Below are 18,860 nucleotides of genomic sequence, written 5' to 3' on the forward strand. Positions count from 1 at the left end.
CAATCACAGAGCTGATATCCTGGATATAACTAATACGAAAAAACTAGTTAGAAACGCTATTAGGTGCAAACAGTGCAACTGTGTGGTGCACTTGGTGCTACAAAAAATCGTTCCGTATTTTCTGGAGTTTTCGCGCTGTTTACGCGAAGTTCGCATGTAAGTTTGAATCAAGCTTGAGAAAGTTACAAATTAGTAAATATCAATATGATCATTCCTGTGCGGTGTTTCACTTGCGGGAAAGTGATTGGCAATAAATGGGAGGCGTATCTGGGGCTTCTTCAAGCCGAATACACCGAAGGGTAATCTTTTCATGCTCTGTTTCGATGCTTAACCTCAAAATCAGACTACTAACCGCGTTATTTTCTTATGATTATTGGTTTCTTTCTTCTCTTTAGAATTAATAGCTGCATTCAGCAGAAAAAAAAACAGCTAATAAGGGCTTTTCGCTGCGCTGCCAGCAGCTTTACAACTGTTATAAGATTTTCTGCTGAACGACACTTAGCAATTTACGCTGTTTCAATATCTTTATTAATTTGTCTAGCGTATTAAAGTAATGGAAAAAATGGCGACCACTTAGTAAAAATGTTGAAAAAGAGCGCAAACCGCTGGTGTTGTTCAGAATATCTTACAACAGTTGTAAAGCTATTAGCAACACAGCGAGAAACGCTTGTAAGCTACTTTTATATAATATGTATAACAGATATAATATATGTCAACATTAAATATATATACTATAATGTATATTAAAACATTAAATGTTAAAGTATGATTGAGATTATAATATGATGCAATCATTTCAATGGATACAATGCACATTGTAGTTAAAAAATTTTAACATGTGTTTTTCAAGATGTCTTTCTGCTGAATGCAGCTAGTATAAACGTTAATAAATGCGAGAACAAAAATCATAGGAGATAACCAAGAGCTTTTGTATTGTAGGGATGCTTTAGATGCATTGGGTTTGAAAAGGTACTGCTGCCGCAGAATGTTGCTCGGACATGTGGATTTGATTGAGAAATTACTCAACTACGCTCCCTTAGAAAAGTAATATAACATTGTAAGTTGAAGTCTTGCGGTGACATGTGGTTGTTGAATTTATTTCGCTCAAGTAATAATTCTCTATTGACAATGTATTTTTTAATATATTAGTCTAGCTTTGTAATAAAAATGACAAAAAGATACCTGTACGTATAAATTCAACAATTTTCCTTCCAGGAATTCTTTGTAGTTTGTAGAACTTACGTATAACCACAACATAGAGGCGAATTGAGCATATTATATAAAGTGGAAAATGAGAAATGAGTTAAAGAGTAAGACTTCCTTTGTAAAATGTAAAATTGCTCGTATTTCAAAATTGCAGCTAGTGCATTGTGTTACAAATTGTATCTTAAATAGATGTTCCACTTGTGTGTCAGTACAAACGCTTGTCCGTTCGTAAAAAAGATGGAAAAGACGCGTGGTATACGTGGCTCGCGTGCACATCAGTACACAAAGGCATATTGTAATGTTAATTTTAAATGCAATGCAGGAAGACCCATCTTGCTTGAGCAATATTTCCTTCATGTAAATAGTGCACATTCACATTCTCGTGCACAAATCTGTCGTTTTTGTTCGAATGTTGTCGTTATTCAATCTCTCCATAGCAACGATTTTGTGAAAAAAAAAATTTATAATAGGTGAATTATAAATATTTTTGTATGTAACATATATACGTTACATTATATATAATGTAATAATATATGCTATATTACAACATTAAACTTTAATGCTTGATCGAGACTGTAACACGATGTAATCGCATCAATCGATATACCATGTTCGGGGATTTAATATAAATATCTACTCAGCATGCGTTTTTCAAGATACCTTTCTGCAAAGCGAGATTACAAAAATTGCTTTCGCAGACCAGCAAGTTAACTTGGCGCTCCGTCAATTATAATTCTATAATTGCTATATCTCGTGGAATCGGACAGTGGGACGTTCCGACAGTATGGAAATTATTTCGTACGGAAACTCAGTGCTTTTTCGAATATTTGTGTATTCGACCCAATAAGCAAGAAATCATTAACACAACGTTATTACAATGATATTTTATAATATATAGCGTTTTCAAATATGTTCTCAAAGTTGCGTACAACGTCATTGTTAACAATATTTAATCGAAACATTAAAAATAATGTTTCTACACTATGCTTTTAATATTTAAGAACATAATATTATCAATAGTTAAAAAAAATTTATAAAATATTACATGAAAATGTTTATAAAATTCACATAAAATGTTTCGAAAGATTGATTTAACGTTTCTTACTTACTGGGGAATATTCACGATCGCGATAACCCGTTGCAGAATAACGGATTCTCTCTCTCTTTCTCTTACTCTCGAAGAATGAATACTGTCATTATTCCTAAATCTATGTTCCCTTTCGATTTCTGATCTTTACACACGATCGTATAATGTTCCCAGATAACATTAAGACATTCTAAGATGTCGTAAGACGTCTTTTAGACAATGAGACGTCCAAATGACATTTTTATGACGTCTGTTCGAGCTCTTAGACATACGTGTTCTTTGGGTACTTGGAAGTTCGCTAATTTTCTACACTTTGTTACAACATGCAGTATAGGAACAAGAGAGAAATACACGCTAATAGTTTCACCTAGGGAAATAAATCCTAAATGTTAACACGTTCGCTGCCACGGTTTATTTGGAGAATTCTCTCCACAGGCAATTTCGTATTTTTCGCTTTTATTCCCTTTTTATATAATTTATATATAAACTTAGTTTGATAATGTGGACGTAAGAAAAATTTTTTTGCTGTCACACACACATGTGCGACGCTAGTCTTTCGTGAGAGATCGTTGCATCGCACATGTGTGTGATGTTGGTCGAACGTGTTAAAACGTTAAATCGAGATATATGAACGAGCCAGAGGATCCGATCAGAATTTTAGAATCCAGGAAATATTAGAAGAAACCTGGGCAAGCATTATGGACCAGTTCGAAATTAACTCCGATCGGAATCGGTTATTCTCCAAATTTCCTTTTATATTTTATAGGAAATAATTAAACGATTCCGATTAGTTCTATAATTCGATGCATTGAATCTTATACTAATAGCTTAAATAAATCGATCGTATCTAATGCGTTCGATGCGAGCGCGATCGCATTCGATTCATTCTAAAATACCGTTAGCCATATCGAGAGCAGAGCCTAGATGTAACAAGAAAACTCGTTGTATGCCCGTCAAATCATTTGCGCTAAATGGAAAAAAAGAGGTACTTTTTCTCAAGATTTCCTCAACAAGAGGTACTTTTTCTCTATCAAGTGTACAATGATACTATATCTATTATGGCACTGCGCGATCCAAATATCAGTGCTATCAGGCCCATCACGGTTATGATTACATTTTTCAAGGCCACCCAGTTGCCCGGCCCGAAGCCTACGTCCCAATAAGTCACGGTCTCGATGAAGACCGGGATCAAGAGGCCTAAGATGGAAAAGCAAAATGCTCCGATCAAGCCGATAAACGGTTCTATCGTCGGCACCGCCACAGCAAGGAGAACTGCAAGAAGAATGAAAAAGTTACATTTACAAATCTGCGTGTGTAACGAGATTCGGATAGATAAGAATATCTGCCGGATGACTACAATACGTACCTGCACCGATCACAAGCACAGTCCTCATAATGTAATTAGATAATCGCGGCCTCTTAACGAAGCGACTCTTTATCGTATTCCAGCCGATGTCAAGGCACACGTAAAATTGCAGGCCGAATGTGCAGAACACAGCTAACGCGATCAATATTTTTACAACCTGCGCCGGACTGTAAGAAGACATAAGAAAGGTGTGAGAAGAAGTGTAGCGTTGTAATTCCCTTTCTAATTCCGTTCCGAATGAAAAACTTACATCTCTTCCGTCGGTAGATTCAAAGTGATACTGCCCATCGTCTGGTCCTGGTACTTCGCGTAGCCGAGGAATCCCAGGAAAATGTACACTAACGTAACTGCGGACATACCCTTGTTGAGGACCCCGCAGATCCCCACGAAGTGCTGTGGCGTCTTCATGCTGTTCTCCAACGGCATCACCACGCCGATCGCCTCCATGGCGAAGACGGTGATGCTGAAGAACTGCGGGAAATTTTCGACGGACGCTACTAGAGGCACTGAGTTCAACGGTGGCAAATCCCAGACCAAATAGTAAAACGTTATGCCGAGTCCCGTGCCCATAAAAATATTCGCCACCATCGAGACTGGCGCGAGGTACTTCAAGTCGGGTATCCAGCTGAGCAGGATCAACGGTATCAGTAAATAAACGGTGATCAGCCGGATGCTGTATTCGCCACCATCGAGACCCTGATAATGCTCGATGATCTGCTTGAAGTTCGCCGCAACGATCACCGTATATACGCTGCAGGTGCCGAAGTAAGTTGCAAACAGGCTGATTTGAATGAGGTATCTACGAATGAAGAGAAGGAATCATCATAGTCATGAAATAGTTTTCAAATGTAAATTACCTTTTAAACCCAAATAGCGCGGGAATATTCTATGCAAGTTCTACGAATGTTTGTTCTTCGAATACTTGTATATTCAAGTTTACATATATTCGTGTGATAATATGCCCAAGTTTAAGAAGAACGAGGAAACATGTATAATTAAATGCTAAAACGAACCTTGAAAACGTTTCGAAATGCTCGAAAAGAAGAATATATTATCACAAATGCCGGCTATTATACATTAATATATTAGTGTCACTGTATAACATAGCTGATTACTAAACAAATGATTCTATAAGTAGTTGATATAATTCGTCATTTAATAGTGGAGATATTAAAGAGGGCCATAATATTATCTCTCTCACTCTTTTCTTCTATTAATAGAATATTATTATAATTTAATTTCGTTAATGGAATATTTCTTGTATCATCTGGGAACGAACATCTAGAACTAGACGAGGCGTCTGAAAAAGAGCCCAGATACCACAGGAATATTCTATAAATATTATGAATATTCGTTATGAATATTTGTACATTCATAGAATGTACTAAAAAACCTGTTGTATATTTATTTCATATGTTCTTAATACATTCGAATGATCTATTATATATATTCTACGCATAGAATATTTCGTGCTATCTGGAAGAGAGCTGGAGGTACCTGGAGGGTTTCGCGAACTTCTTCGCCCACTGAGGTCCGGTGCTGAAGGCCGTCTCAGCGACGTCCGCAAAGCTCATCTCCGTCGTTCGGGTCTTGTGGTAAAGCATGTGCGCGCATTTGACCTGAGAAAGGAATTGAAACGTTGCTCAAGCATTATCGCTCTCGCGGATAGGGAGGCGAAAAAGTCCTTCATCGGAAGTAGGCTATCGCTCTTTCGACGACGATCGGCGTGTTTATTTTCGCGAACTCACCAGTATGTAGGCACAGTGTGTACATATGAACGCGACGAGTATCGTGGCGAAGATACCCACGAGTAGTCCGGCATTCTTGAACGCGATGGGCATGGCCAATATGCCAGTGCCGAGGGAAGCCTTCAGTAAATGCGTCAACGTATCGCAATCCCTGGAAGCATCGTCATTTTACCGGTCGTTAACATTTCTCGGAAATGTCGAACCGAAACAAGGAAAATTAAGCCGCGCGATGAAACTATTTCTTATCGTCCTTAATTGCAGCCGGCGATAAATAACGAACTATTAACACATTATTGTTCTCGTCACATATATAAGTCGATTATTATATAATCATTAATTCGAATATGCAAAGATGAAGTTCCATATTCTGTACTCAACATGTGCTCTATATTTAAAGTGGAGTTCGCGCATATTCAGAGAGCGCGACGAAGCGTTCAAATAATCGAATGGTTACGACCGGTAATTAATTGGAGAGCGAGTAACATCAACCCTTACGTCGTCGGATTGTCCACTTTGCGCTCCGCAAAGGGATCGAAGCCGTTCCCGTCGACTTGTCCGGCTTCGACATCGCGTGGCGCGACTTGCACTTTGTATCTGAAACGTAAATAGCAAGCGTCGTTATCGGCGGTTCATCGTTTCAATCAGTAGTGCTCTCAAATAGCGAAATCAATCGGAATCTCACTTGGCCGATAAGACGCCGTCCTTGAGATTGGATCCGTCCAGAGGGAGGAAGGTGTCCAACTCCGTCGGCGCTTTGTTGCTTTCGTCGGTCTGCGGCAAGCGAGGCACAGATTGAGAATCAGAAAATGAGATAATGCGCATAATAATGCGTTCTTTAAAATTCACGATGCGACGCGAACTGCGCGCAAGATAACTGTGACGCGGATAGATGTGTAATATAAGCGTGCGTAAACACAGAATAAATCACGCGCATTGCGCTGCAAAACTTACAATTGCCATATTGCCTTGTTCGTTGATATCTTATTTGCACGATTACTGAAACAAAGTGTAAGAAAAAAAAAGAATATGTTAAATCGAGCTATTGTACACTCGGTGGAAAGTACATGTGAATTTAGAACAGACAGGGGAGATTGCGATAGAGCGAGGGTTGCGAAAGAGAACGGTGTTTACTAGAGCTAGAAATTATATTCGAAGCTCTTCGAAGCAATATATTCGACATATTATATGAACTTTCAATACATTGTATTTAAATAATGACATTTTGAAATGTGAAAGGTCAAACATTCAAGTACCCGAATATTTAAACTCGGGGAAAAAAATTTCTCGTAAATAATTTTATATATATATATCTATTTGAATTATTCGATGTTTCGAACCTTATTCGAAGATGCAAATTATATATAATATCTATATTTGGAAATATATAATTATATATAATATTTTTATACAGATATATTCTGTATATAATTATATATGAGAAATTTTTTCCGGGCAAATATCGAATTATATCGAAGTTTCGAAGCTTCGAATATGTTGAATAGTACTATACCTAGTGTTTACACTTCCTGTGATTGTAGTTCATTTTTTATGTTTTGTTCTACTGTTACACTTGCAGATCGGACGAGTTGATATGCAGCTGAACGTTGGTATACAAATGCACACACGTCATTCCTTTTTTTATGCGAAATCTTTATCTTCCGGGGAATAACCTTCGACTTTGGGACCTTCCCGATGCCACGCTCACACGATGAAAAGCCGAGAAGCGACAAAAATAAAACAAGATAATTCCCGGCCCGTGACCGATGCGGTTACCTTGTTTGTCACTTTTAACAAGTGTGACTGAATTGCAAAAACTTGTTATGCAAAGTGCAACGATTCGCTTGAGTTTTCTTGACCGATAGATCGCTTGGAGGCGTCTCACTCTTTCTCTCTCTCTCTGTATCGACTACGACATATATATATATATATATATATATTGCCGGGTTAGTATATCATTCTTGAATAATTATCGCCATTGTCAGTGTTATTGCATGTCGCTGTGTTTTTGTGATCGTAAGATAGAAGAATTATTTCCAAGTATAACGTTCCAATTTGTACAGCTCCGTTAATGTCGACGTAAAGATATAGACGGAGGAGCAAATTCAGATAATAACATTTGCAAAGTAGAAAAAACCTCGACGATTTGAAATCTAAAAATATGACAACGCAAGCGGAGGTTACGCGAGTCTTATTTTTACTAGCCTGGTGATATGACGGCCCGTGAAATTACGTCCGTAAGTTATATATTTTTAGATTACAATATTTATTATTTATACGTTTTTTTTCCAAGATAATCTTTGGGTTTTTACTCGCCGTTCTTCGATGTATACAATAATCTCTCCCAGATAGATAAGTTTCAATATATTGTCTGTATCATAATTAGTATAAGTACGTTAAGATGCGTCTTGTCAAATATTTTATCAGTATATGAAAAAAGATTATCCGATGCTGTAAAAATTGCAGCGATGCCATAAATACTGCTGCTTATTTTACTCAAAAGAGAACGCAGTTAATCCGGGATTATTGTAATAAAAAGTCTATATTTGGATTAAAATTATGGCATAATTAAATGAGTATTTCTTGAAACAAGCTTATTTTCAACATATTGTGCTGTTGCAATGACGTCATAAAGTATACATTAAATATTTGCACGTTATATTTAACATTACTGTTCATCTGGATTGTTAGTGAGAAAATTCTTTATCTAACACGACACTATCGGTGGTCACCAGCTTGCATTGTCGACATGCTGTCGAATATGAACGTAAGTCTACGTACATCGCGGCTCAATCGCGCTTGAAGATTATTATTAAGGTATATATTGAACGAATGAACTACAAACGAATATGTAAAATCCTTATCTAATTATCTGATTACTATTGTTTTTATGATGTTATAAAAAACTTTTGGCCATTTCTTCTACATTGAGATTTAAAGAAAGATTTACTGAGGCCTTTTAGCATGCACAGAGAAAAAACAAATATTGTCACTTTATCACCTTCCGTCGTTTCAATTCCGATCAACGACCAGTCACTTATCCATTTCCTAAACAACGTTGTTGCTTCGATAGTCGGACGATTGACACTAACTTCACTGGCTCTAACGATATCCTTGTGACTTATGCTTATATAATGTACTTTATAATGTTCACAAAACATCATAACGACATATTTATTGACAAACATTAAAAGCAACTTAACAACAGATGATATGCAACGAATAATGGTATAATATATAGTACCAGAGACGCCGTAACAATTTTTGGACTTTTAACCAAATATTACAATGCTTAATTCAAACAACAAATTAGTTGGAGACAAATCCAAGGAAGTTAAAATCAAACAAAGAGGAATAATAAATTTTTCTATGCTAATCCAAGCAGAACAAGTCATATAAAAGTCAAGATATAAGGTTGCTGAAATATTGAAATAAGATTCCATTAAACTTCCTGATAATATTATAACGTAAGGTTTTACTGTAAAGTTAATGATATATTCAGTAACATTCTCATTAAAATATATAAAGTTGTAACTTCTCCTTATAATTTTACTGTAATGTTTTATGCTGTGATGATAAGTTTCGGAATTCATTCTGCGTCCATATAATAATAAGAGAATTTTTTTATAGTAATTCTTAGGAGATATATTTTCCTATCGGATACGAGATGCGTTGCGAAATTCACCGAAAAGAAAGCATTGCAACCTTTCTGTAACTGACTATATTATTCGTGTTTAAATACGCACGAACTTTCTTCGATAAACAACATTATGAGTAACGTTCTGTTCGGATTCGTTGTAGCGTACATATTTTCCGATTTATAACAAATTGTAACAACAAAAATTTGCATTCGCCGTTCATTTCTCATACATTCTTTCAGTGTATATTCAGCTTCATATATACGGCTCTGTGAGCGAGCGAAAGAACGTTAACACTTAAAACATTTCCGAGTTCACGAACTTAACCTTGGACAAACAAACAATCGCGTCTTTGCATGAATATGAAACGTAACGAAGGACACATGATAATCCGGCATTCCAATTAGACGAGAAGGTAAACAATAGAGATGACAAGAGCATTCCAATTAGACGAGAAGGTAAACAATAGAGATGACAAGAGACCGCAGACGGTGTCCTCGGCATATTCGTCAACCTCGTATCTTTACGAGGTTCTACGGCGAGTCGTACAGGGATATCGCGATTACTACAAATGCAAGTATGTGGGTGATATCGGTGTGAACACCGGTGCACTAAAAAAAAAAAGTGTTGTCGCTTATAAGTAATATTTATTCGATTCAAGCAAAATAATTAACTCCAATACTACTTGGCAAATAATTATTTAAAAAATATTTTGTACTTGTGTTAAAGTCGGTCCTTGTTAATATTTTTATATTACATTTTTAACATACTCGTGTGTTAATTTAACATATGGTGTTTATGTCAATAAACACCATATTTTACATTGAGTCGATATTCAACATGTGTGTAAATGTTTGGGAACATGTGAAATGTGTTGAATTTAATACAAAATTTTTCACTGCATAGAAGTAGAAATTGACTACATGCAATATGACATTTCCTTCATACAAGTAGATATTTATTTAGATGTGTTAAAACAATTGTGGCAAGTATAAAATTCATAACATTGAGAAGATCAGTATTTATTAAAAAAAAAATATTTTTAACTGGACGGGAAAATCTAATACGTATCTTCGAAATTCCGTCGCTCGAGCGTGAACCGCGAAAAGAGACGCGAACAAAAGACTTCCACATATAAGGACGGAGCAACGGCAGAAACAATCTAGGAAAAGACGATGCGGCGAATGCAAAGTGTTACTGCGACGTGGAAGAATGAGTTAATTGTGTGATTATATTTTTGCAATAATACATTAGCTCATCCGCACGCGTACGTGTGTGTACGCTTGTAATTTGAATTCGTGACTACAGCGTCGATGATCTACGCGACTATTGCCGATAACAACCGATTGGGGGCAAATGCCAAACATGACTGTACCGGCGAGGGTAAAATTAGTGACGGGGTTGAACGGCTCATTAGACGTGACGGTGACGCAGCTCCCTCGAATGGCTCTATTTTAAAAGTCCGCATGAGCCAAAAACGGCCGAAGACGTTGACTCCTTCCGCACGAGCGCGTGCGACCGTCTAATGGGTAAACGAGGTATAGTAGTCGACGCAGAAGGTCTGTTTACTCGGACGCTATTTCGGAATGTCAGGTGTGGGCACTTTCCGCCGCGGCACATGCGCGCGTGATTATCGGATGTTTAATACACGCGTATCACGTGTGAGCTGACGTAAGAGCGCGTTTTACTTCATTATCGCCTCCCAGCCAAAAATGAAAAGTCCAATTGACCCCAGTAAACAAGAAACATTCAATCCATCTTTTGAAACATTGATTTTGATAAGGGTTTTATAAACTTTTGACATAATATTTTATAAACGTTTTTTCAACTGATTATATACAGGTATGTAGAGAGACAAAATTCATATATAATAATTTTTCCCGGAATATTCTTAAATGTTCAAGTCATAATGTAGAAATACAATGTTTAATGTTTGCCAGTTTACATTATCGTGCATAACGGCGGATTACTAAACAAATGATTACATAAGTTAGAATTCGTTACTTATAGCGTTACTAATATCGGATATATTAAAGAGGGCCATAATAGCCTGCAAGGACCATAATCGCCTTCTCTCCTACATTCCTTATTAAACACATGTCCTATTTTTAATTTCTATTTTTAATTTCTTCTAAATCTCATTTAGGATTTTTATGAAAAACTAATGTGATATCAAAGACATTATACCAAATGTGATAATAAAGACATTATACCAAAATTTCGGGATTACTGACCATTTTGTTTTGAAAATATAGCCATAGGAAATTTATAGTTTATAATAATACCTGCGATATATATGTACATATGTACACATATTTAAATATTTAAATATTTATAGAATACTTTCTATTATATATGCGTCTCTATTAGTTCAACTGACGTGTAAATAAAACATCAATGAGGAACGTAAAATAATTAATATTATGTCCGCATTTGTAATATTGTGTGCATATGTATATTTGTTTTACTTTTTCGCTTAAAATTAACATTTATTATTTATATAATTAAATGAAATTATAGGAAAAGTATTTTTTTTCCGTAAATAATAAATTTACGTAGGGACCCTTTAATTATCGTCATCGAAAATCCGGTGCTCTACGTATCAGCTACCTCAAGCATTATTGCGACTTTTGGCAACGTAGGAAACACCTTTTGTCAGAAATGACATTACATTTAATTGCTTAGAGCGAAAGATTTACTACAGATTCGGACTCATAAGATCATCGGGCATTGCAGATAACTGAAAAACGGCATTTTTCCACAGGAGAAGTCAACGACTCCTCCTCTAACAGCCTCGTTAACAGGACGCGTGCATTAGAGTGGAAAGCTTCGGCTTTGGTCGTGGAACGCCAGGTTCCGCGCCGATCTAATCGCGCGAGTACGCGCGGCCGTGAATAATTAGGTGGCATAGCGGCTCTCTCAACGCAATATCGATATTACACACAACGAATATTCCCAATAAAGCCGTATCTGAGGAAGCTGCGTCACGGAGGTGGCGTAAATCGGATAACGGTATCGTCGTAATGGATTTGTCCAATTAGCGCAACGGTCGCTCGTCGTACTTTCACCATCGTCATCACGACAATTACGCGAGGTCGACCTTTCGAGTCACAGTACTTAAACCGTCGGTTAATTGCAGTTAATTTTACGACTCTAACGCTAGAGCAACGGGATCCGAGGCTTTCTTCGTCCTAGTGAGGCGATAACTTCGCGAAGCGATAGAACGGTGATATTTCTGTATCTTTTCTGTATCTCTCTTACGCATCACGTTCTTCCTTCGAGAAGTATGATATGCATTATTCAAAACAAGACAGAAAAAGTTAAGGTCGTTTGCTTATCATCCCGTGTTGTCGTCATATGCTTCGCGTATACTACATGTGCGCGCCTTACCAGGTCGCGCATGGAGCTAGTTACATAAAATTAAATTAAATCGGCGGTCACATATATTTGAGTACTTTCAAACGAGTAACCGCAAAATAGAAAAATTACATAGTAAAAAAATGTGTGTTAAATTTAACACATTTCACATGTCTAAAAGGTCACATTTTTGGGCTAATTTAACGCAAAGTGAATATGTTGAATGCAAATATTATGTCCAAAATTAACACAAAATTAATACATCAATCGACATCGAAATAAAATATGTTATTTTAACATTTACACGTGTCGAATATCGACACAACATAAAATGTTGAAATAACATAAATATGTTAAATTAACACACAGCTGTGTTAAAAATTTAACACAGAATTTAACACGTGCAAAAGGTCGGCTTTCGTACGATTACGCAGAGCGAAACGTACGTGGATGTGGTTTTCGTACAAGGGACTGATTGATGCTCGGCGGAACCGCGATGTTTTATGTATGAGTGGTATCGTTGAGTAAATGCCATTCGATGTGGTAACTATCACCACTAGTTTTGCCTTATCATGCTCCGTTATTTCGTATCGGAATTGAATGCGCGACCGAGAGCAATACTTTCGATTTCATTCTACGGACCGATGACGACAAACGCGGCTGATGGATTGCAAAAAAAGACGCGGAAAGAAAACAGATGCACGGGATAATTAGGCGTTGAAAGCGCGCCGATAATTCGATTAAATTCCTCTGTTAACGCGCGCAATTTCTCTTACCTTTCCGTCGATGCCCCGGGTAACTGGATATATTTCAGTACGTTGTACTGTGAGAACAATGTAGCGACTGTGTTAAGCCTCGTACCTTCTCTTTTTTATAGTACTCTACAAGGTTTCCAGATAATTCGAGAGACTTTCTTCGACTAAAGGCACAATTACACTATGGGTTAGAATGAAAGTTGGGTTGAAATTTCACTCATTATAACAAACTTACTGAACTTGAGTTTAGTGAACTTTGCTCTGATTGGTGGAATTTCAGTTCAGCTTCAACCTTAAAGGTCCTTGCACAATGCCAGGAACAGAGAATAACACAGATAAAAGGTTCCCAACTTATCGGAAACCGTGTATCAATTGTGCATTTATACACGATTTCCGATAGGTTGGAAATCTATTGCCTGGCATTGTGCAAGAACTTTCACTCGTAGTCTGATACGGGCTTAAACATATTTTGATGTTTTCAATATTTAACGAGTCGCGCGCAATTTGAAACGAGTACCCGGGTGGGTATGCGGGTGCCTGTGCATTGACAGAAGGATTATAATATTCAAAGTACTTGTAAAAACAAGAGCTGAACATACCGGCAAGTACCTCATGAATGAAACCGGTTCTTATCGCGTGCGTACGCTGATTTAACGAAATTTCAGGATCTCATCTTTCATCGCTTTCGCGCTTACCCCGCGGTCCATGAGATTTCCAAATCGCAACACTGATAGGAAATTATAATTAGTTTTAGTACTAAACATGTCTTACAGCAGTAGCAACACATGTAACGTTGTTATCACTGACGCCATGGTCCGTATTCTGAACCCTCTTTTATCGATAAAAGTGTTTTAAATGTGCTTTAAATGTGGCCCTAGACAGAACAAAAAATCACGATGGTGTCAAGATGACATCAAAATAATGAGAAAATGACTGTAAAAACTCACTTTTCTCGGTCACGATTCGATCATTATTTCGTCATTTTGACGTCATCGTGACTATCTATTCTGCTTGGGGCTTCCTAAGCGACCAGATGGTTTCTAAGCCACTTTTAGAAGCACTGTTATCAATAAACAGGAGTTCAGAATATGGGCCTGTAGCAACACTTACTGGAAAAATGGTTTTCCTATTTTTGTGGTTGAGGGGTACGTTTGGCGCCGAAATCAACAATAATTTTCTATCAGTGAAGATCACCTCGAAGGAATGGCGAGATACGCGTTTCTAGGACATATAAGAAGATTTAGAAGTCTTGGGACCACATGGGATGCTTGAGAACATGCTAAAGATATCTACACGAGCAGCTAAATATAATCCGACATTCGACGAATGTTGACTTCGTTACATCGCCGAGATAGAGGTAATTATACGACGAAGAATTTAGCCTTATGACGCAGTATCAGGTCGGCGTCGTTCAAATTGCGACATCTTTCAGTTCTTCCGCTATATCTCAGGACACGGATGCATCTGGGAGTATGCATGCAACGCCAGCGGCGTGACATTATACACCTCGCGAATGCGTTAACGTGTCGCTGACGACCGTAAGATATCGTATGACCATTCAAGCCAAATCCGAAAATTCCAAGCTCGCACACGTACACGTTTTATCTTGGTCTTTTATTGAGTACATTGCACAATTATTTAATTATATTACGAAAATAGTAAAGTGATATATATATATATATATATATATAGAGAGAGAGAGAGAGAGAGTCAAAATTCTCGTGATTTTTAATTTTACCGAAAGATTCCCGGAGCAATTTAGAGTTAATGTTTCTTTAATGAAAATATCGAGGGAGGTCATTATATGACAATTTTTATGTCTTCAACATATCATTTTGGTTAGGTCTCAAATTAAAATTCTATTAAAGTCCGTTTGAAATAAATCGGAGGAAATAATTTCATTGTTCATTCGGATGCTTGTAATTCGTAAAAAGCAGTTTGTATCTTTTGTAGCGAATTTTTGCCAACCAAATATTTGATTACTGCAACCAAGTAATTTAGTTTCGTATGCTGTATATATGATACTATAATTATGTATATCGTATATTCAGTATATGGAACTAAATTCTTTAGTTGCAGTAATTAAACATAATCAGCGAATATTCACCAAATCTTAATACTAAATCCTTCCTTTCAGTGCAGGTAACACAAGTGTAAGACAAAACGTTGCTGGATACTAAGCCAAGCAGATCGATGAAAGAGGGTAGACATATGGCCACATTTTCTGAGACTATAGTCCGTATTCTGAATGCGCTTACAACGATGTTAGCGCGCTAACAATTAACTTACTAGCAGTTCAATAGGAATTTTGCTATAAACACGCGTAATTATCGATTTTTTTCTAGAATAGCACTGCTATTACCGAGTTTAGAATACAGGTGATTCTGAGAATTTTCACGCCTTTTGTCTTGTTAACGCGCTAACATCATTATGAGCGCGTTCAGAATACGAATCCATAGAAATAAGGAAGAACGCGAATTCTGAATAAATTGTGTACGATTTGGCGCAAGTTTGATAATACACGGAGCGCAGACACCACTTGTATAATCAAACGGTGAGTATTTTGATGAAAAAACCAACAATCTGATCTATCCTGAGACGATTCTCCGGAGAACCGTCGCGCGTTTTTAGACAGGACGGTCCCGAAACCGGTTACTACCTGCTGCGAAGAGGAGCCGCGAATGATCTTTTTCCCTCGTCCGGCGTTTCTATCGACGCATCGCACACTTGTGTCGACAAAGGAAAAAAAAAAGAAGCGAGTATTCTTCCCTTCCGTTCAGACGCGTTTTTTCTCCACCGCATGTGTGGAAGCGCGGAGGAACGTTCGTCCGCGACGCGCGTCCGAAATATCGGCGGGCAGTTACATCATACGATGCGTGTGTGCTGACGCGCGATAAAAGCGCCATTGCCATACAAGTCGCGCTTACTCCACGTGGTTTCGATTCGCGATAGCCGCACGCGTCCGAGAAAGCCGCCGTATGCGTAATGTGCCGGCGGACAATCGCAGATAAGCCAGTCGATGTAAAATCCACCGATATCTATCGCGCGTAATATTATGTAAGAATGATAATATTAACGGTGCGGTAACAATTATGCATATGCGCGCAATATAATAATAATGACGACAAAATGCGCGATATCATCGGGTGAGATGATGCACACTCTTCCATTTCGTCATAGGATCACCTCACGACCTAGAACACCGTGGCGGAAACTAAGGCCGGAAATAAGCCCGTGTCACGGATTAGGGATTGAAATTGGATTGAAATTTGGTGAATCAGAACAAAGTTCGCCAAACTTTTAGTTAAACTTGCTCTGATTGGTCAAACTTCAATCCAATTTCAATCCCGATCCGTAGTGTAACATGGGCTTTATAGGAATAGAAAAACTTAAGTAGTAAGATTTTTAAGCAACAAGGAAATTTACCAATTACAGACGATTATTCACCTTACGGTTGAAGAATAATCGATTGTAGTCGATCAATTTTTTTAATGCTTCAGTCTTGCTGTTTGAGTTTCTTTCTATGTGCTATCAGTCTTACCTTCCGTCTCTCACAATATTCTACATTATATAAGCGACAAATTTAAATCTTACTGTTTAAGTGTTTCTACGTACTCCGGACTTAAACGTACGTTCAACGTCCAAAGAGTCGATTTTAGCGAAAACCGATCCGGTCGATTGCCGTTGGCGGGATTTTCACTCGCTCCTGAATTATCTTGAACGTTCCCGCGACTATCCTATCGACTCGATCGCATATTTCCTTTTCACGCGATACCATGACGGACGGATCTTCTTCTGGACGGTTTCCAAGAATTTCCCGTTTTCCCGTAGTGACTACACGGCATGCTATGGTTTTGAACGCGTGAATGAAGATCCCGAAATATACCGCTGCGTGGGCAGGAAGCCCACGGGCTGCGGAACAACGCCGCGGGAACAGGTGAGAACCAGAAGCAGAGATCGATCAGAGGCACAAAGAAAAAGAGAGAGAAAGTAGCGCTCACCTATGTCGGGTGTAATACTGGGTAATCGCAATACAGCAGCTCTAGGTAGTTCGAACGCCGCAAAAAACCGAATCCAGTGGCCGGTGATATCTCATTCCTGAGTTCAGGTCTCTCGGCGAGCAGCGTCGGAGCACGCCGTTCCCTCGTGTCCACGTAAGCGTACGTACCGCACGAGAGACCGCCGTTGACTAGCGCCTCGAGTTTCAACGAGAACTTCGTGGCTTTCCGCCACGCCGTCGCCACCGCTGCCACCGCCGCCGCGGTCTCTTCCGCGCGGCTTTATAGCGGAGGTCGTCGCTCGGCCGATTCCCGCCTCTCGCTCTTCGAAATGCTCTCCGAACTTCGGAAGCGCGAAAAATCAACTCGACGACGAAGTTACGATGCCCGAAGACCTACGACAATCTCGGGATTTCGCGCGTACTCACCCCGAGTATTCGCGGTTTAACGAATCGTGCTAATTTTGCGGTTTTCTCGAAACACCGTCTCCCCCCTCCGCGAAAGGCACGGCGACGCGCTGTTATCTCTCGCCTAACGGCAGCCTGGAATCGAACGAGTCGCGAAATACTCGGAATATATGAACTTGGTAATGAGCTTTTCGCGCATTGCATATCCTCACTTAAATACGTATCGTGTGACACGTCGGTGACGAGCCAGAAATGGCGGCCGCGCGTCTAACAATAAAGTCTGGCTAACAGCAGCACGTGGGTAAGGCGCGACGGCATGATGAAATTAGGCGGGCTGATATCACCACCGACTGCGCGCGCTTTCCGTTATTCATTATCGCGTGCGCGACACGCGCACTGCACAAACGTGCGGACATGCAATTCCCGTATCTTGCAGCGTGATCGATCCAGGTGCATATATATATATATATATATGTGTGTGGGTGTATGTGTGTTATGTAGGTGGTCGATGGAAGCAGGAAAGAATTCCGTGTTTGCATAGACGAAGCTCCGTGAACGCTCGCGAGAGTGGAACCTGGAAAAATTATGTTTTAATCAATCGACGAGTCTTTCTTTCTCTCTCTCTCTCTCTCTCTCTCTCTCTCTCTCTCTCTCTCGCATATATACGTATTCTCGCAAACGACAAACGAGCTTATTGACATCGGTTTGGCATATTAGACGATGTGAATGAGAGATTGTAGTTGACGAAAGGTGTTTACTATTTCGTGAATCGACACGTGCGATATCCTATTTTTGATAATTGAATATGGAACAGAGATGAAATAATGCTTGTATCTACCCGCGTCATTAAATGGAAAGCACGTAATAAATTCATTCGGAAGACAGTTAAAGAACTTAGTCACCGGCCGATAAGTCTTTTCCCGAGGTCAGAAATGAGAAATGACTGAGTAGAACGTTAGTTAACGAGATATTCACTAAAATGTCAGATAAGGAACTCGTGACCAACCGATAAGTCCTCATTACGTCTTTGAGTTCGGTAGATGGACATCTTGGTTAACTGGACGGTTCTGCTGGACTTAATAGCCGTCTAGAGTATTAATTGGTCCTCATTTAGCGCGATGGCGGGGCAGCAATTTCGTCCAATCGAACATTGATCGCATAAGTAATCGGCCGGGCCGGATCGTAGACGGCGGTCACCTATAAAAGACGATGATGTTGTGCGTGCGCGTAACGCGGACCGCGCGCACGAGACTGCCAAATGACCCATTAATTAGCGTTCCATGTGAGAACGGGAACTATCT

General features: G+C 38.8%; 2 protein-coding genes across 4 annotated transcripts; one reads left to right on the forward strand and one right to left on the reverse strand.

Moving 5' to 3' along the window:
• The first annotated feature begins 100 nt into the window (after positions 1 to 100).
• On the forward strand, positions 101 to 9,619 carry LOC106748931 (DNA-directed RNA polymerases I, II, and III subunit RPABC5). Of its 3 annotated transcripts, none has more exons than XM_014627879.1 (3): positions 101 to 299; positions 940 to 1,057; positions 6,984 to 9,619. In XM_014627879.1, exons 1-2 carry the CDS (start codon positions 205 to 207, stop codon positions 1,046 to 1,048), a joined length of 204 nt encoding a protein of 67 aa, XP_014483365.1. In that variant the 5' UTR covers positions 101 to 204; the 3' UTR covers positions 1,049 to 1,057; positions 6,984 to 9,619. The 3 variants fall into 3 exon arrangements, with proteins under 3 accessions (XP_014483365.1, XP_014483367.1, XP_014483364.1); XM_014627881.1 differs by lacking the exon at positions 6,984 to 9,619 and adding an exon at positions 1,216 to 2,125; XM_014627878.1 differs by lacking the exon at positions 6,984 to 9,619 and having other exon boundaries at positions 102 to 299; positions 940 to 1,181.
• On the reverse strand, positions 3,289 to 18,660 carry LOC106748930 (proton-coupled amino acid transporter 4). Its single transcript, XM_014627877.1, has 10 exons — positions 18,566 to 18,660; positions 17,156 to 18,133; positions 6,359 to 6,403; positions 6,090 to 6,178; positions 5,903 to 6,001; positions 5,408 to 5,558; positions 5,157 to 5,278; positions 3,910 to 4,458; positions 3,660 to 3,826; positions 3,289 to 3,565 (listed from the first exon to the last, which is right to left on the reverse strand). Exons 3-10 carry the CDS (start codon positions 6,365 to 6,367, stop codon positions 3,324 to 3,326), a joined length of 1,428 nt encoding a protein of 475 aa, XP_014483363.1. The 5' UTR covers positions 6,368 to 6,403; positions 17,156 to 18,133; positions 18,566 to 18,660; the 3' UTR covers positions 3,289 to 3,323.
• Positions 18,661 to 18,860: the final 200 nt, after the last annotated feature.

Source organism: Dinoponera quadriceps, unplaced genomic scaffold, assembly GCF_001313825.1.
Source record: "Dinoponera quadriceps isolate SergipeBrazil2010 unplaced genomic scaffold, ASM131382v1 scaffold3271, whole genome shotgun sequence".
NCBI lineage: Eukaryota > Metazoa > Arthropoda > Insecta > Hymenoptera > Formicidae > Dinoponera > Dinoponera quadriceps.